We start from the raw sequence: 18532 nt of genomic DNA on the forward strand, positions 1-18532 counted from the left end.
TGCAATAATTGTTTTAATGATAGTTTCGGATAATGAAAGATTTTTTTCAATTATTTGAATTAATTTTAATTTCATATTTATGTTAATTTGAATTCCATAGACTATATATAGTGTATACGGTCCAGTGTGTGTCAATGAAGTCGGGAGGTCTTTTAAAGAGCACAAATTCCCCCATAACAAAGAATCCCCTAAGGAATATAGCATATTCTACCTGATGTGGAGTTCTGTTATAAAGCAATTAAGATTCCGCATAGCAGGCCTTCTTACCTTTATTAACGTCATCGATTCTAATCTTATATGTGCATTTAAAGGGACATAATGAAGATTTCATCTGATTATTTCATTTTTTTTTTTAGATATTTGATATTCCCAACAGTCAAATCTGAATGTCAATTAATATCTTACAATTCGATGTTATGTAAGCAAGAGGTGTTGCCTATTTCTGTTTACAAACTGATTAAAACACTGTAAACAAATATTTATAAATAAGTTATAAAAAATAATTCTTGTAACGAAATTTAAAAATGAAATAATTATTATCTGGAAATTTTTTTTGTAGGTGGGTGGGTGTTCTACTAAATCGCAAACATGCCGGAGGGGACTAAAGAGGGGAATAGAAACTTTAGAATATACAATCATTTCAATGGGGGGGGGGGGGATTTGCAATGAAGCATTTTTCCGTATGATGATGATTTGCTATATTAAAAATAAGACCAGAGAAGTTTTGCTATATAGCAAATATACCCCTGGGGACTCTGTACATGGGGGTCTTTGCTACAGAACATCCGGATGTAAACTCCAAAACAATTTATATTGCACTGTACACATACTGTAGTGTATAATTTTGTAGATTTCTTAAATCGATTACATTAGGGGGAGGGGGTGTAAAGATGATACTATTTTATTCTAACAAAATGCAGAATACAAGATAGTTTGTTTCCTTCCCTGAAAATCAGATGAAGTTACATCTGTCACATGATAAATGGACTAAAAGTGCAAACCACTTATTTTAATAAAACTCTACTAACAGAACATTTATTTGTATAGAACAAAATAAGATTGAAAGTCAAAAAAAAATCTTTTTTAATCGCTCATCAGTGGTAAAATTCACCAATAAGTCTTCATTTTAATAGAAAACGTCAATACGCTGACTACTACTTTAGTTGCTTTATATAGAAAAGTCCAGCTTGAAGTTTGAAATGGTTCAAGACGGCTGTCCTTCTTGGCTCTTTTTTAAATAGGATATCAGACCACTTTTTTTTTTACTGTGGTCATAAAGAGTACCAAATGTAGTCCCTCGGCATCTTGATCTCTATGTACTTGACACTTGTCTATCTTTATTACACTTCAAAGAGAAATTTCTTTGACGTCATTCAGTGTACCAAGGTATTCTGTTCCCTCGTGAACTGCTTAGAGACTCTATATGGATAACCCTGTACAATGCTGCTAGAGCGATTATCTGTAGAAAATCGCACAACAGTCTCATCCCAAAATCGGTTTCTCGGTCTGCGACCAAAACACATAAACCCTAGCGCAATGATGAATGCCTTCCTAAAATTCTTGGACATGAACCCGTAGACAATAGGGTTGACACAGCTATTAAAGTACGATAAAACATAAAACGCTTGACGGACATGCTTCAACGTTCCCATGTGCAAGTTGTCTAAGATGTCAAAGGATACTAAGAGATTGTTGGTCGTTATGGGTCCCCATGATATCATGAAGAGGAGGATTATAGTTACAAGCATCTTCACGACCTAGATGTAAAATAAAAATAAAAGTCAAGTAATCTGATCTCAGTACTTCAATTAATTCCAAAGTTATGGTATGTTATGTCTCAATATTTTTTAACTAATGAGCACAATGGGATCTTAAGATTTTTTTATAGTTGAAAATTTAAAGGAGTGTAAATCTTTATGACTTCATGTTTATCGAAATGATTTGCAACGAGGGTAGTTCAATGAATAATGCAATATGTCATCTAAAGGTAAGAAAGGTACGTAATACGTATTCTAAACATTTTCAATCCCTCAAAGCATTCCCTGTTATCCACATTGCTTAGGTCGTTGTACCTCATCATACTCATCTTTAGGGATGCACCAAAGACACTAATGAATATCATTTCCCATGACATATCTAATATTGTACAATCTTTTTTCGATTGTTTTTGTGCGTTTTTGGAATAAAAGGATCTCACAAAGGCTGAGATCTAGCGAACATAGGGGATGGCAAAGCTCTGTAACCCTTCTTTTTTCAGAATTTCATTTATTTTTCTGTGCTAATTTGCAGCAGCGTTGCCACGTGCAAGAAAATTACCCTGGGGCGGTATTTGGACTTTCTTTGCAGGAAGTCTGTTTACCTTTCCTCAGTGCAATTTGAACATAAAAGTTACCATTAATGGTTCTTCCTTTGAGTGTATCTACATGTTTTACTGGACCTCTTGAAAAAAAAAATGAAAACTAATAAAACATGCTTGGAGCCCTTGTTTCTCTTTACAATAATATTAACGATAGCTTTTTCTTGATTCCACATTTTATTATTGATCTTCCTTTTTGTCTATAAAAAATGCAACCATGTTTTGTCATTCATCACGCAAATTTACAAATCTTCTGTTTTTTAAAATATTTGTTTTTAATTAGACCGTTGGCACATTTAATGTGTGTTTTCTCTTAGGAAATTTTTAGAAAATAAGGTACTTATCTGATAGAAATATAATTATATTCATTCTGTTATCAGAATTCTATAAAATGCTGTGATGATGAAATGCTTAGTGTCTTAGCAAAGTCTTTCGATGTAAATCTGACATTTTCAGATATCATGTTGCACATAGCATCGATAATTTTTGGTGTCCCTACAAATCTCAATCGACCAATTTGACTGTTATATTTTAAATCTCCTTTTTTTACTTTTTAATTTCTGAATCAATCTGAAAACTATACAGCATTAAAAACTATTCCTTCCACATATAAAAATCATATCTTTAATATGAGTTCTTCGGCGATTTATGTAAAGAAGCACAGTTTTCACATACGCTTCCATTTTCATCTTCTTGGTAGAGATCATTTTAAACAGTTTCAGCTCAGTGTAGCGACCATGCTTACTTTAAAAGTGAATTTCTTTGCAAGGATAATAGGAAAATTCTTGGGGTTTTCTGTAATTAGGAGCTCTTCAATTGAACGTTTCAACTGTGACAAAATAAAATTAGACAATCTACATTTACCATGATATACTGTTTGTTGCATTATTTATTGAACGACCCTCATATTCGTATATCATTCAATATACTGATATCTTGGTTAAGAAGATCTCGTGGATCTTACGAATAAGACCAAAATCTTCATATTTTCCAACAAGTATATAAGATAATATATTAATATATTAGATAAAAATATTATATTTCTATAACATTAAGATAGAGTGTAAATAAACTTTTCCAAAAATGATATCTTTATTAACAAAGAAGTTACAGAATTGTTTTTTTTTTATATTAGTCTTTTTGCAATTATAGTGGACATGATCGACTTTTTAAAGACTCCCTCCACGTGCAGACTACACTGTACCTGCTTCCTGGTATTATTGTCATCGCCATTAGTCCCTCTTTGGTTGATGATTTTTTTGTCCCGTCTTGATAACACTCGTCGAAGTTGGACAACCTCTTGTTTGTCTCTGAAAGTGCTAAATGTGTGAATTATAATGCTCCTGCGGATTTTAATCTTCATAATATTTTAGAAATTTAATGATTCCGACAGCATTTTTTAAAATAAAATTAATTTTACTACAAAGTATATGAAGAATCTCTAAACTACTATTTTGTAGATGCATTTCAATGTTTTAAATTGTAAAATAAATGCTCACACATGTGCAAATATGTGCAGTCTTTAAAAATATATATAAATAAAAAATATAGTGTACCCTAAATTGCGGTCACGTTTGTCCATTTTCCATAGTTTTCTGCAGATGCTAGTGTAAGCGTAGCTGACAATTAGGAAAGGAACCAACAGGATGATCATGAACATGTAGGTACCATATAGCCTCTGTACAAGGGAATTGTTCCACTCCAAGATGCACCAATGGGCATTCCGGTATGTGCCTACCGTCTTGTGAGTCTAATAAAACCATGACAGGAATATTACATAGATATTGCATGCTAGCGAAATTTGCCACAGTCAGCAATGTTTTGTTTGGGTGAAATTTCCAATGTTGTATACGCAAGTTTACAATACATTTTTTTTTAAATACAGAATGAATAAACATTATCACAGTATGTATATGTATCAAAATGAGACAAAAAATTTATTTATTTCTTTATCTAATCATATGTCAACTTTTCAGTAAATACCACAATATACTGTGTTTATGAATATGCATGTAATAGTGGGTAGCAATAACACTTTTCAACCCAGGAAAAATATTGATAACAGAGCTGTAGCCATGGTTGATTACGGTTTCCGAGAGATGAAAATTTTCAATGTTACCCTCAACTAAATGCATTATTGAAATAATACTGAATGTTCTGTACAAATATGTGAACAATGGACCGTGCGCGCATAAATTCTGCGCAGTCAACATTTTTTGGAATATCACCCGTTGTCAAGTAATGTTGACTGTTGCTACATTCTATTACGCTGGAGAGTGTGGTTTCATCGTTTAGTGGGTAGTTGATGTTTTTTATCGACGAATCAAGATTCAACTAATTTTTTGTACTACTTGCCTATATTTTCAGCTTGTCATTCTCAAATAAAATATGGTTTTAAAAAAACTAATTTACATAAAATTATATTATTACAAACCATCAAGGCAAGTCGTATGCGCATATATTCTGCTCAGTCAACGATTTTTAATACCACCCGTCGTCAAGAAATGATGATAGTTACTATGTTCTGCCACTCATGAAGGCGTGTTTTAATTCTTTTGTATTAACTATTTCTTGACCTATCAGATTAAACAATTTTACAAGAATATTTTCTTTATTTATTATATTTTTAGGTATATAATTCGAATTTAATTGGTCGATACAGGTTTGAAAAACAACTTTTTATCATCTGAGAACAGAAACCAATTCCTTCAGGATGATATAATCTTGCAATGAGAAACATCAATTGACAAAGTTTTTTTTTTTTTCAAGAAATATCACATGCAACAAATGAATGCGCATACAATTCATTGAAAAAAAAATCACTTTTCATTGTAAAATGTCCAATATAACTTCTTTTTTTTTAAAAAAATTGAACTGTGTCTTCATTTTCACATATTTTATATTCTTTGACATCATAATGAAACAAGCTGAGGGTAGTATTGAGAATTTTCATTCTAAGAAAACCATTATCAATCTCAATTACACCTCAGTTTTTTAATGGATGAAAATTTTCAAAGCTAATTTTCAACTACATGCTATACTTAAAAAAAATTCACAGCAAAAAGATGCTGTGCTCCAAAGCGAAATCTTCGTAAGAAGAGTGAAGAGAGTAATGGTTCTTTGTCCAACGCTAAGAATCGTTCTTTTGTCCTTTATTTTTTTCCATTAAGAATGTAAACAGAATATAAAAGTAATTCTCTTAAGTAAATTGCTAAAATAAATGAATTTTGTTATATAACTAATCTATATATTTTACCTGGCCTGCCAGAGTTGGTGTTGCCATTATGATGCTCAGAATCCAAATGCAGAGGACACTTCGTCTGGCTAAGCTTATTGTACAAACATACTTAGACTTTATTGGATGCAGAATAGCATAATATCTGAAAAGGTAAATACCGGTATTTAAGTCATGTACAAAGACATCTGTGAAAATTTACGAAGTCAATCAGTGCTGTTACACTCCGTTGGTCAATAAAATGACTTACAGAGTTGACATAGCATCTGACAAGTAAACAGAATTTTCTGAGAAGTTGACATAAGATTACGCAAGTCGATATCATTATAGGACAAGTCGATATAACATCCGGCAAGTCGACTTTAGCTTATCATATCGACTTGTCAGATAATTACGACGACTTGTCTGAATGTCAAGTTGTTGACTTGAAGGAAAATTAAGATGATTTGTCAAAAAATAATGTCGATATGTCAGATAATTATGCTTACTTTTTGGTCATATATATCAATTTGTCAGATATAGTGATGACAACTGACAGTAAGTACCATAAGTTATTTTTTTATAACAATATTATGAGTTCCTAGTGCTGATGATTATTATCTATTAAGTCGATATAAAGATCTGACAGTTGACATATAAACATCTGACAAGTCGACATATTGGGGATCTGACAAGTCGACTTCTGAAACATCTGACAAGTAGTGAGAGAAATTTGCCACCATGATAATTTCCTTAAGGATATTAAATTGCTGCTGGAAGTGTAAGGTGAGAAAGCAAGGTCAATTAGAACGTGACCAAAATTTGTGACATTCTGTTTTCTTGTTTCATAATGAATGGCTTACCAAACTTGAAATATTAGGTTTTTGTTTGTTTGTTTGTTTGTTTATTGTTTAACGTCCCTCTCGAGAATTTTTCATTCATATAGAGACGCCACCACTTCCCGGTGCAGAGCTACAAATTTTGACCTATACTCGGCACTCTGGGCCATTGAGCAGTGCGGGATCTTTTTCGTGCCAGCACCTACTGCGACATGGGACCTCGGTTTATACGGTCTCATCCGAAGGACCGGTCTTCATGTCCCACAGTGGAATTCGAACCCGCGACATAAGGATCAACTCCTTACTCTTCGACTCTAGAACGAACGCTCTAACCACTGCGCCACGCGGGCGACTGAAATATTAGGTAGAGAACTGGCTCCAGGATCATGAAACAGACTTAGACTTAAGTCAAATTTTCAGTCGCCTATAAAATATTAAATAATTATTAAATTGATCTCTATATTTCCAAATAACAACACTTTTGTAAAGCAATATACATGTAGTAAAACTATTTAAATTTTTGTGTGGTTGTTCTCTGGAAAATTTTAGTACAGCCTGTCTTGAATTTCGAACGTGTAGTCTTGTAACCTAATTTTATATATTTCAGTAATTTTAAAGTTCTTTTGATATGCAATTTACAGTTACATTTTTGTTTGAGATTAGTTTAAATCAATATAACATCAAATGTGATGGAAATAATGTATAAAAATTCTGGGTGTCTAAGAACGATACTAATAATACCAATCAACCTTAACATTGCTTTTTAATAGCAGTTACGTGAAGTGCAGCTTGAAAGACTTGGTGGAAGGAGGGGAGGTCTTATGAATATTTTAACGGGGCACGTTGAATTGTTACGGCAATCAATATATAATTGTTAAAGATAAGAAAACCACAGATGATGTATTTTTCTCCCTGATTTTCATTTCGAAATATTAATATTATCAAAGAAAGTCGTAATGAACTGTACAAAATATGATGAACGATGCAGGTGTAATCAGTTATTAAATGACAGGCCTAGATCCTTTGTTTCGGCCTTTTTCTCCGGTTAGCTAATAACAATTTTTTTATGAAAATGTTTAGGTGATTTATTTTCATCTAAATAATACGGAAGCGTAAAGGTCTCTATACTTGTTGTGCTATAATTTGTACATTGTCTTATCTAAATATAAAGTGTTATAACTCTTTATTTATACAAATATTTTGAATTGTAAAAAGGTTTTTTTTTTCATAATTTAAGGTACCTTCTTTTATTTGATTGATTTTATTGCTGTAAGTTATATCGACTTAAAAAAAAAATTTGATTTTTAGATATTGATCGAGGCGAGATATTTAATATACATGATATTAGATCTGAAATGCAGACAGTTACATTTTATCTGATATTCATTCAATCATGATTCACTGCTTATACTTTTTTGAGTTCGGGGGTGGGGTGTGGGGTTCAATACTGTTGAGGTTCACGTGTATGTGGTAGATCATATGTTTACCACAAGATCAAAAGAGTCACTTTTGTAATATTGTTACTTTCGATTCATTCAAGAATAGGACTAGTACTAAATGTATTTATGAATGGAACACTGATTGAAACTATGGGGAAGGGGGCACATGTCGTTAATTATCTTACTCATAACAATATTTATTATGCATACTTTGCAAGTACATAATTTTTATTTCGGAGAGAGATTGATGATTTTATTAATAAAAGAAATTATACTAGACTTGCATATATTTAATTTCTTATTAATTAGAATGATGAAAATTAATATTTGCTTCATTCGGGACAATCTAACTGATCATGCTCCCCCACCCCTTCACCACCTTCTTCAATAAGTTTTTCTCCATTATTATATGACAAATATTTGACACTTTACACATTGTATATATGACGTCATTAAATCCTAGTAATATGACGTTTCATTAAAATTCCCGCGCCCGAGTAGTTAATTCGAGAACAATATTTTCCATTAGAAATACTAGCATATTTATATCGATTTAACTATTATACATATATTTTCATTGTTGTCTAAAGAGATATCTTCATCGAAATCTTTAAATCAAAATCAATATTTTTCAAATCAATATTTTGTTAAGTCAATATAACTTTAAGCAATAAAATCTATCAACCATTAAAAGACGCGTTATATTAAGTGAAAATACCCTGATACAATACAACAAATAAATGAAAATAAGAAGTCATCACAGATTACATGTTGATAAGACAATAAAAAGTAAGATAATGTACAAAAATATAACACAACAAATGTAGAGACCTTTACGCTTCCGTAAAATAATTACTTTATAATACTCCTAATAAGTCATAAAATATCAGACTCTTGGAATGCGCTTCTTGAAATGAAATTACTCACAAATGGTTATACGCGAACATAGGAGAATATCACCTAATGATATTTTTCAATTTTAGAAAGCAAAGTTGATTGACTTCAAAACTTCGACCTTGGCAGAACAATGTTTTGATGGCATATCGATAGAAGAACAAAATTTGTGACGAATTACCATAATGAAGCTATTTATATCATCCTGTTGAGAAACGCATTAGGATACAGTAAAGTAATAGTCGTTTTTATTAACTCAAAGTTTGCAATAAAAGAAGACAGGAAATTGCATAATTGATGCGTGGAGTGTGATTTGCCAACAACATATAAACACCCATTTGGTTTGTTATTTCTTACAGTATGTGCATCTTCGGTTTGGTTAAAATACTCGAACTTTATTTTTACAGAGGTGGGAATATTGATCTTGAAGGAAAGAGAGAAAAGGTGTCTTTTTTACTGTTTACACTCATATCGATTCATCTTATTTATTGTTAACTCAGTTTTCTATTTCAATTTGAACGATTTTTAAGTAATACTGTAATTACGTGGTTTTTTAAATAACGAAATATCTTTTGTCGTTGGAAACTGCAATGTAGGCATAACTCAAGATTCTTATTGTAGTTTACAGTAATTTAACTAAGAACACGTATTGAATCATTGCAAAGTAGTGTGTGCGCGTGTTGATACAAAATATTGAATGAATTGTACCGGGTGCATAGTTATATTCTCCATTGATTTGTGACTTGATGTTGCTTCCGTTCTCGCCTGTTTTTCTGTGTTTGATGGGTTCTTCATCAGTATGAATATGTATAATACCATATATATATATATATATATATATATATATATATATATATATATATATATATATATATATATATATATATATATATATATATGGTATCATGCATATTATCTTGGAAAGAATCCAAACACTTGTGCGTAACCCAATTCTGAATTCTCATTCAAAACAAAAATTGTACTTTTAAAATATACTGCATTATGTGATGGGATTTACTTCTTTTACACACAAAGTAGAAATTAATATTCACTTAAGACTTTCTAAAAATGTTTCATTTAAAGTTGATTTAGACTTTCACTGGTCGATGTGCTGAAGTGATTGTTAATTTTACAATAAAAAAAACAATATTTACCTTTCTAGGCTCAATCCTGTCAGTGTCATAACGGAGCAGATTATAGACAAATTCTGAAGATAGTTCACAAACTTGCAAAGAAACTCTCCAAGTCTCCAGGAATAAGTAAAGAAAGCTATGCACTGAAAAAAAAAGAGAATTCAAAAGCAAATTCAGATGCTTTGTACGAGATTCAATCTGGAGCTACATGTATATTATTGTTTTAACAATAAAATCCTCTCTTTGTTATCCTGTATGTTATACGGGATAAAACGATTGAAACATTGCAGAAAAAATTAATAACCCATGTTACATGTAGCAGGTTATGTTTAAAAAATCTGCAATGATTGCAATCATTATATGTACTCCGTATAACACAGCAAAGAAAGGCATTTTATTATGTATTTTATGTCTTTCGTTAAATCATTCACATGCGGTATGTTTTTTAATACCTATTATAATATATTATAATATATCATAATGATTCTATCAAACGCGTCACCTAATTGGTCTAGATTCTCATGTGACTGAGAAACTTAAAAATCGAGCATATCCTGGATGAAATATTATCCTTGGTCGCGAATATCTAGAAGAAGTAAAATGCTACCGTGTCCGCCCTTAGTGGGTTCCACAGTTAAAAGTATCCTATTTACTGAAGGGAAGAGACTCCAAGTACACTTACAAAAGTACAAAACCTGCAGAAAAGAGATTTAGATACTTTTTTTTCAACTGAGGCAAATTGGAGAGCGGTGTCAAATTTGAGTTTTATTCAGACAAGAAAAATCATATTTCACTCGACCGAAGTCCTAGGGAAATACAATTTTTCTTGGCTGAATAAAACTTCATATTTCCCTCATGATCATAAAATAACTGTAAAATATTTATCTGCACGTTGCATAGATGGTAAACCCATGAAACAGATGGCCTTTGATACTTCTTTAATATTTGGATTTATAGACGGTTTTGAAAAAAAAGTCTAACTAGTTTAGAAGTCAATTATCATTATTGCTAAAAAATAATAATATTATTATAAGATTAAAAAACAGCAATGAAGTTTTCATAAAAAAAATAAAAGCAAAAAATATTCAGTTGATGTAGATGTAAAATCATTATATCAGGTCAAACATATTTGGGAATACTCGAAATGGTCTAATATAATTTATTGGCTATAAAATACATAAGGAGGTTTGGTGGTGTGATTTCTCATATGCCAGTTCTTATTTTCATTCAATGGATCAAGTTGTTTAAATGAATTATGTACAAAACAAATCAATGACATCTAATTTTGAGAAACACTAGGATTCTTCAAAACCAGCAAGCTTCAGGCTTGAATAGTATGGTGATAATTGATAATGCCCAACATAAGTTTTTTAAACCACCACACTTTATGAGATAATAATCCTGAAGTAGTTCACTGGTTTCTTAAACTGAAATTTGCAAAAAAGGAATTGAAGCCGTAAACATTAGTTATATTCTTAATAACAAGAAGGTCTAGTCTTGGATTCCAGATCATGTCAAGTTGAAGTCCGCAAAAGCCCCTCTACAATGCCTTGATATCGACCATTTGATACAAAATTCTCCAATATGTGCATGTTCTTCTTTTTCAACCATTGTCCTGCTGGGCACGTTATTACTGGTGATGTGAATACAACAGTCGCCCATATATTGGGTCCAAAATTAATGGACCCTCGTTATTACAATTGGCGACAAAATCTCATAAGTATTATGAATTTTGTCAATGATTATGCTAGACGATGGGTCAAAAAATGGAGGAGAATATTTTGACATTGTCCGACTGGGTAAAGAGTACAATATGGGTATTGAAATTTTGTATTAAAATGTTGAGTAGTAAAATGAGCATAATCTATCCTTCTGTCCTCAGTAATTCAGAAGTGACTTAAGAATTAAAAAGATCACATAATCAGTATGCCGCTGATTCAAGCTGAAAAAGCATTCAACAACATATTCTTTGTTTGTAAGGCTAATTATTACAATTGTGTATTGGAAGACCAGGTTTTAATTCTATCAGTGGTAATCGTTACTAGTAGTTACCTTTCAAGGGAAAATTCGCTAAAATCACGTTAGTTTAAATATTTTTAATATTCCCAACAACCAAATTAAATTTGAATTCCCAATCCTGTACTGGATTCCAAAACTTCATAAAAATCCTTACAAACAAAGAAACACAGCGGAATCTAGTAAATGTTCATCCAAGTCTCTTTCTTTACTCCTCAAGAAAATATTCACAACAGTGAATGAGAAACTTGTGCAGTGCTGCAAAAAAGCGTATACCAGATGTGGTGTTAAATCAAATGTGGACACTAAAACAACTTAAAGAAAATTTGAAATCACAAAATTTTCCCAAAATCAATAGCATCAAAGCATGACTTTTCAACTTTTTATTCAACTACTCCTCATGATAAATTACAGACCAGGTTTTTTTTTTTTGACATCATAGTCAGTCGCTTCTTCAATAAAAATGGAATTCGGAATTTTTATATCTTTTTTGTGGTCTTCTACAAAATTACTGTGTTAAAATCATCCATATCTAACACATAAGTACTCTGAAGTTGATATTAAAAAGATACTAGAGTTTCTCATTGAAAATATCTAGATATAGTCTTTGGATACTAGGTCTTCCAACAAACTGTTGGAGTTCCCACGACTTCATATTGTGCCCCTTTATTAGCAGACCTGTTTTTATTCTATTCTTATGAGGCAGAATTCATTCAAAACCTTCTACATGAAAAGAATGGGTCTCTTGATGTAACCTTCAACTCGACATTTAGATATATCGATGGCATTTAATATATAAAAATATTTTTCTTCATACTTTGATTTGATATATCCAACAGAAATCTAAATTAAAACACCACAAAGTCTGACGTGTGCTTCATATTTGGATGTTTTACTAGAGAAATATATTAATGGCAAACTAAGAACTAATTTTTTTATAGCATGTAAACGTGATGACTTCAACTCTTCTTCCGTAAAACTTTCCTTATTTATGTAGCAGTATAATTTATCACCTGCATTTGATATCTATTTCTCCCAGTTGATTCAACACGCAAGAGCATGTTCTGCGTACGATAAATTCCTAGACCAATGTAAACTACTTACAAATAAGTTGACGTTACAATCTCGTTTAAAGCCAACTTTTCGCAAATTTCTTCGGTCGACTTTCCTTATTTATGTAGCAATATAATTTATCACCTGCATTTGATATTTATTTCTCCCAGTTGATTCAACACACAAGAGCATGTTCTGCGTACGATAAATTCCTAGACCAATGTAAACTACTTACAAATAAGTTGACGTTACAATCTCGTTTAAAGCCAACTTTTCGCAAATTTCCTCGGTCGATACAATAACGTTTGCAAATACAGCCTGTCGTTAGGTTGAATATTGACTGACGCTTTTAATACAAATCGTTAGGTCATTATTTCCATACTGAACTGACTACGAATTTATCCGTTCACCCAGTCAAGACAAAGGGGTCACGATGTGCGTGACAAGTCGACAGGGAATGTTTACTCCTTCATGGCACATGATCCCAACTCTGAGGTTTTCAGAGGTCCGTGATTGCGCTGCTCTTACTCTATGTTAGTTATTTGGACTTTTGAGAATGATTACTGTTCATTATCTTGATATTTCATTGTAATATTTTGCAAATAAGATAGCAAATTATCTTAATTTGATTGTTTTAAGAGGGCTGGGTGGTTGTGGCCATTTTCAGACTATATTGATCTCCTTTAGAAGAAGAGCTCTATATAAAGATATACAAAAATGATCAAATTTTAAAACTAAAATGTATGAAATTTTTGTTTGCAAAATGATAGTTGACAGCTTAAGATATCATATCTAAAAAATTAAGTTATATCTGATGGTTAATTTGTTGACCCCCCCCCCAGCCTCCTTAACAAGTTTACCATCCATATGCTGACATTTTGGTTTCATAAAATGAAAAACAAAGCAAGATATTGGAAAATTGTTGTACTGTGTCATATAAAATTCAGAAAGGATCCAAGATAATCTCCTACATATTGATAATTCAGTTTTTGACCTTGAACTGACCAGCCAAGAAAATCAAACACAATAATATTTTTGTCCAAATTACTCCTTCACAAATGTCAGTCTACAAAATGTTAAATACTAAATGCTAAACATCATTAAAACATATTAACTCGCTCTGAAAATTGATGAAAATAAAGATTTAATGCATTTTTCTTGTTTGACTTTTTTCGGCCGTCTGTCTTTGAACTTTTTTTTCAAAATGAATGCTGTGTTGGAGTTCTAGCTAAATCATTTTCGCTCTTGACACATAAATGCAGAAAGTTTTATTACTGCTGTTTTTCTGATCTACGATCAATTGTTGGATAACACTTTCCCTGACATGGTGTTTTCTAAACAAGATTTTTTTTAGTTATAACGTTTATTATAAAAGTTTTCATGCACAATGCTCAGTGAAATTTGTTTTTCACAAACAAATAAATCAAAGCATCATTTTACATTCAAAGAAGCCATTTCATCGAATGACTGACAGGTACATTCAACACTTAATAAAAAACATTATCAAATAAATGTCACCGTTTGTTCTGTCCAGTTTATTTTTAATTTGTATGCTTCAAACACACAAAGGATTATCAGCGCATGTATCATAGATATGTTTCATCTCTTTTATGCTTCCAGCAGAGTTTGAATATCCTTGGAGTGTGAAAGCAATACCTTAATTACAAGACAGAGTCCTGATAAAGTTTAATGTCGGTGATGGCGTGATGATTATGCAAAATAAAATGAAACATTATTAACAAACATCCGGAAACTATTGGGTTTGTCCCTAATTAGAGCAAAGAATATAGTTGAAAGTAATCTTGTTAATAGCCAAAAATACGAGCAATGGTAAAAAATCAAATTACAAAATATACTTTTTTGTACATCTTTTAGTATTATTTCTATTGTGATTTTTTTCCCCAAAACAACTTTGGTTGTTCAATATTATTTTTCAATCGCACAATATTTAAAAATCTAGCTACAAGTTTTCTTAAATAGAAGCTGATACAAAACAGAATTCTAACCATATCCCCTTCAAGAAATTCCTACCGTTATGAGAGAGTTTATCTGCAATTATGTTGATACAATGACCTTGGCAGCAAATACAACCTATCATTAGGTCAAATGCTGACTGACATTTTTCATACTAATTGTTAGGCCATAATTTACTCACTGAATAATTTACTCTATGGATTTTTCCGTTTATCCCGATCATGACAAGGAGCACAAGGCGGGTGTGACCAGTCGGCGGGGGGTGCTTACTCCTCCATGACTACACTGTTAGTATAGTAGGAGTAAGAGTTCTAAAAAAGACTACATTTATGTATTTTTGGGAAAAAAAGGTTAATCATTCTTCTCAAGAACAACAGAATCACTTTAAAGAAAATTTGTTTTACAAGGAGACCTTTATTATAAACTCTTTTGAACATCGATCGAAATAAAAGATAAGTTCTCCGCCAATTTCATATTGCTTGTTTCAAATTCTGAATAGTTAGTTCAGTGTGTTTAACAAACCATGCTTCTCAGAAACAGATCGAATTTTTAAGATAGTTTGAATACTGTACAAACACATATTTTCGTTGGGTCAAATTTTCGAGGTTTGAGGAAAAAAATATTGGTTTGTGGAGATTTGATTTCGTGGTTGGAAAATGTTAAGTAGTAATGCTTATGAATATTTACATTTCGTGGTGGTCATAAATTCGTGGGTCTCTCCAAACCTCGAAAACAACGAAAATTAAACCCCAACGAAAATTAGTAATTTCACAGTAATAGACGTAATATGTTTCCTAGCTAAAACTTTAGAATTCCTTCCCCCCCCCCCCCAATTCTTTTTTATTATCATTTACAATCTTTTTATATACTCCAAGTAATAGTCAGTATCATTAACAATCACTTCAAAAGGTCGGGAAAGGATGGCTTCAAAGTAAAAATAGACGACAGAGATTAACGACTTCATAAACGAATCTCATTATCATGCCTAAGGCCTGTCACTTCGTGACTCAATACGACTACTAATATGCTGAAACTCAGCCATATTGCATCTTCAGTACTCGCCATTAATTCGATTTAAAATGATATTCATTGTCAATTAATCTTTCCTGTCAAAATGCTTATAAGGAAATTCAGATATTGCTTACTAGTATTTTGCTGCAAAAGATCTATTTGTCGAAAAAGAATAATACAAAAAAAGCAAAAATACGAAGGTCGTTCAATGAATAATGCAATAGGTCATCTTAAAGTAAGAAAAGTACGTAAGACATATTCGAAACATTTTCAATCCTTCAAAGCATTCCCTGTTATCCTTTAAACATTTCTTAAGTCTTTGTACCCATAACCAGAAACCCTCAGCATACTCATCTTTAGGGATGCCCCAAAGCCACTGATAAATATCACTTCCCATGACATATCTAATATTGTACAATCTTCCTTTGATTGTTTTCATGCGTTTTTGGAATAAAAAGATCTCATAATGGCTGAGATCTAGCGAATATGGGGGATGACAAAGCTTTGTAAACTTTTTTTTCTTCAGAATTTCATTTATTTCTCTATGCTTATTTGCAGCAACGTTGTCAGGTGCAAGAATATTAGCGTGGGGTGGTATTTGGACTTCCTTTGCAGAAAATCTGTTTATCTTTCCTCAGTACAATTTGAACATGAAAGTTACCATTGATTGTCCTTCCTTTGGGTGTATGTACATGTTTTACTGGACCTCTTGAAAAAAAAATGAAAACTAATAAAACATACTTAGAGCCCTTGTTTCTCTTAATATTATGATAAGAACGATATTTTTTTTCTGATTTCACATTTTATTATTTATCTTCCTTTTTGTCTATAAAAAGTGCACCCATATTTCGTCATCCATCACGCAAATTTAACAAATCTTCTATTTTGTTAAAATATTTGTTTTTAAATAGACCGTTGGTACATTTAATGAGTGTTTTCTCTTAGGCAATTTTCAGCGCTCGCTCCGTGATCGGAAGGTCGTGTGTTTGAATCACTGCCGCGACTGACCTAAGTCGATAAAAATAGGTAGCAACTGTTCCTTCGCCAAGCGCTCGGCACATTGGAGTGAAAGTTGCGGGTCCTTCGGATGAGATCTTAAAAACCGAGGCCCCATGGTCTCACGGTAGACGTTGGCACGATAAAGAACCCTCACTGCTCAATGGCCCTGTGTGCCGAGTAAAAGTCTAAATTTGAAGCCCTTCACCGGTATATGGTGACGTCTCTATATGAGTGAAAATTCTCGAACGGGACGTAAAACAACACACACAATCAATCTTAGGCAATTTTCAGAAAATAAGGCACTTATCGGATAGAAATATTATTATTTTCTTTTCCGCTATCAGAATTCTATAAAATGTTGTGATGATGAAATGCTTAGTGTCTTAGTAATGTCTTTTGATGTAAATCTGACATTTTTCAGATATCATATTGCACATAGCATCGATAATTTTTTTTGTCCCTACAAATTTCAATCGACCAGTTTGACTTTTGTATTTTAACTCTCCTTTTTTACTTTTGAATTTCTGAATCAATCTGAAAACTATACAGCGTTAAAGACTATTCTTTCCACATATAAAAATAATATCTTTAATATGAGTTATTCGACGATTTTTTGTAAAGAAGCACAGTTTTCACATGTACGCTCCTGGCACCCCGGGTGAGGTATATACAGAGGGCTTCTGCGGAAGTTTTGCCTCGATATTTTGTTGTATGTTATTGAAAATAAATATATTATTTAAAAAAAATAAAGAAAGATATCTCTTAGTTTAGTCTACTTTTGTACCAAGTAGAATTGAAAATGGACTTAATCTGTAGGAGAATTGTTAAAGAATTTCATAGAAATTTTTATTTTTAGACATGGAAACGCCATTTGTCGAAATCACTTATCAATAAAAAGATTGTATATTTTTTATAGTTAACCTCTGTAGAAAGTTTTTTTTTGTTTTGTTTTTTGTTTTGTTTTTTTTTTTAAATATAGAAGAAACGTTTTGCATCGATAATAGTATCATACATAATTCCATAATGATTTACAGAATATGATAACTAATAATATATTTAAATAATAGTTCCATTACCTTGACGGGAACACAGATGGTTACCAAAAGCAAATCCGCGGAAGCCAAACTAAGCAAAAAGACATTGGTCACACTATGGAGCTTCCGGAATCTTATCACGGACGCAATGACCAAAATATTTCCCGTGATTCCTATTACCAGTGTCAAACCATAAGCCACGGTGACCGGTATTAATTCCTCCAAGGGAAGAGTATGTGAATCTTCATAGTTATAGTGGTAATCTGAGTACAGATCAAAATAATGGTCCTCCTCTGTGATATTTTCAGTCATTGTGCTATTATTTAATGTGAATGACTCAAATGTCATTTTCAAACATTCTTTGACGATGTAGGAAAATTTTTCGCTTTGAAAAATTGACTTTTTACAAGTAAAAGTCCTGTAGACACTAAACCGAAGTTTATGGAATGAAGCTGTAAGTCATATTGATTACTTTTAGATCTCTCTTGCACAGAAATGAGTGGCAGAGATTTTCCTACACTTCTCTCATTTCATTTTCCCAATTTGGACTCAATGGTTTCAGTTATAGCT

The 18532-nt window shown here is 32.0% G+C and overlaps 1 protein-coding gene across 1 annotated transcript; it reads right to left on the reverse strand.

The window, feature by feature from the left end:
* Positions 1-1094: 1094 nt before the first annotated feature.
* On the reverse strand, positions 1095-18346 carry LOC133184603 (QRFP-like peptide receptor). The gene is made up of 6 exons (XM_061319691.1): positions 18005-18346; positions 9897-10018; positions 5613-5736; positions 3913-4106; positions 3561-3666; positions 1095-1757 (listed from the first exon to the last, which is right to left on the reverse strand). Exons 1-6 carry the CDS (start codon positions 18308-18310, stop codon positions 1374-1376), a joined length of 1236 nt encoding a protein of 411 aa, XP_061175675.1. The 5' UTR covers positions 18311-18346; the 3' UTR covers positions 1095-1373.
* Positions 18347-18532: the final 186 nt, after the last annotated feature.

The sequence above is a fragment of the Saccostrea echinata genome, unplaced genomic scaffold (genome assembly GCF_033153115.1).
Source record: "Saccostrea echinata isolate AGI-Se365-2 ecotype Australia unplaced genomic scaffold, CSIRO_AGI_Sech_v1 ptg000010l, whole genome shotgun sequence".
NCBI lineage: Eukaryota > Metazoa > Mollusca > Bivalvia > Ostreida > Ostreidae > Saccostrea > Saccostrea echinata.

Coding starts and splice junctions, on each gene's coding strand:
- LOC133184603 (XM_061319691.1), bottom strand. CDS start 18,310: ATGACATTTGAGTCATTCACATTAAATAATAGCACAATGACTGAAAAT. Junction 5,737..9,896: donor ACAGGATTGAGCCTAGAAAG/GTAAATATTGTT, acceptor TTACCTTTTCAG/ATATTATGCTATTCTGCATC. Junction 4,107..5,612: donor CACCAACTCTGGCAGGCCAG/GTAAAATATATA, acceptor TGGTTTTATTAG/ACTCACAAGACGGTAGGCAC.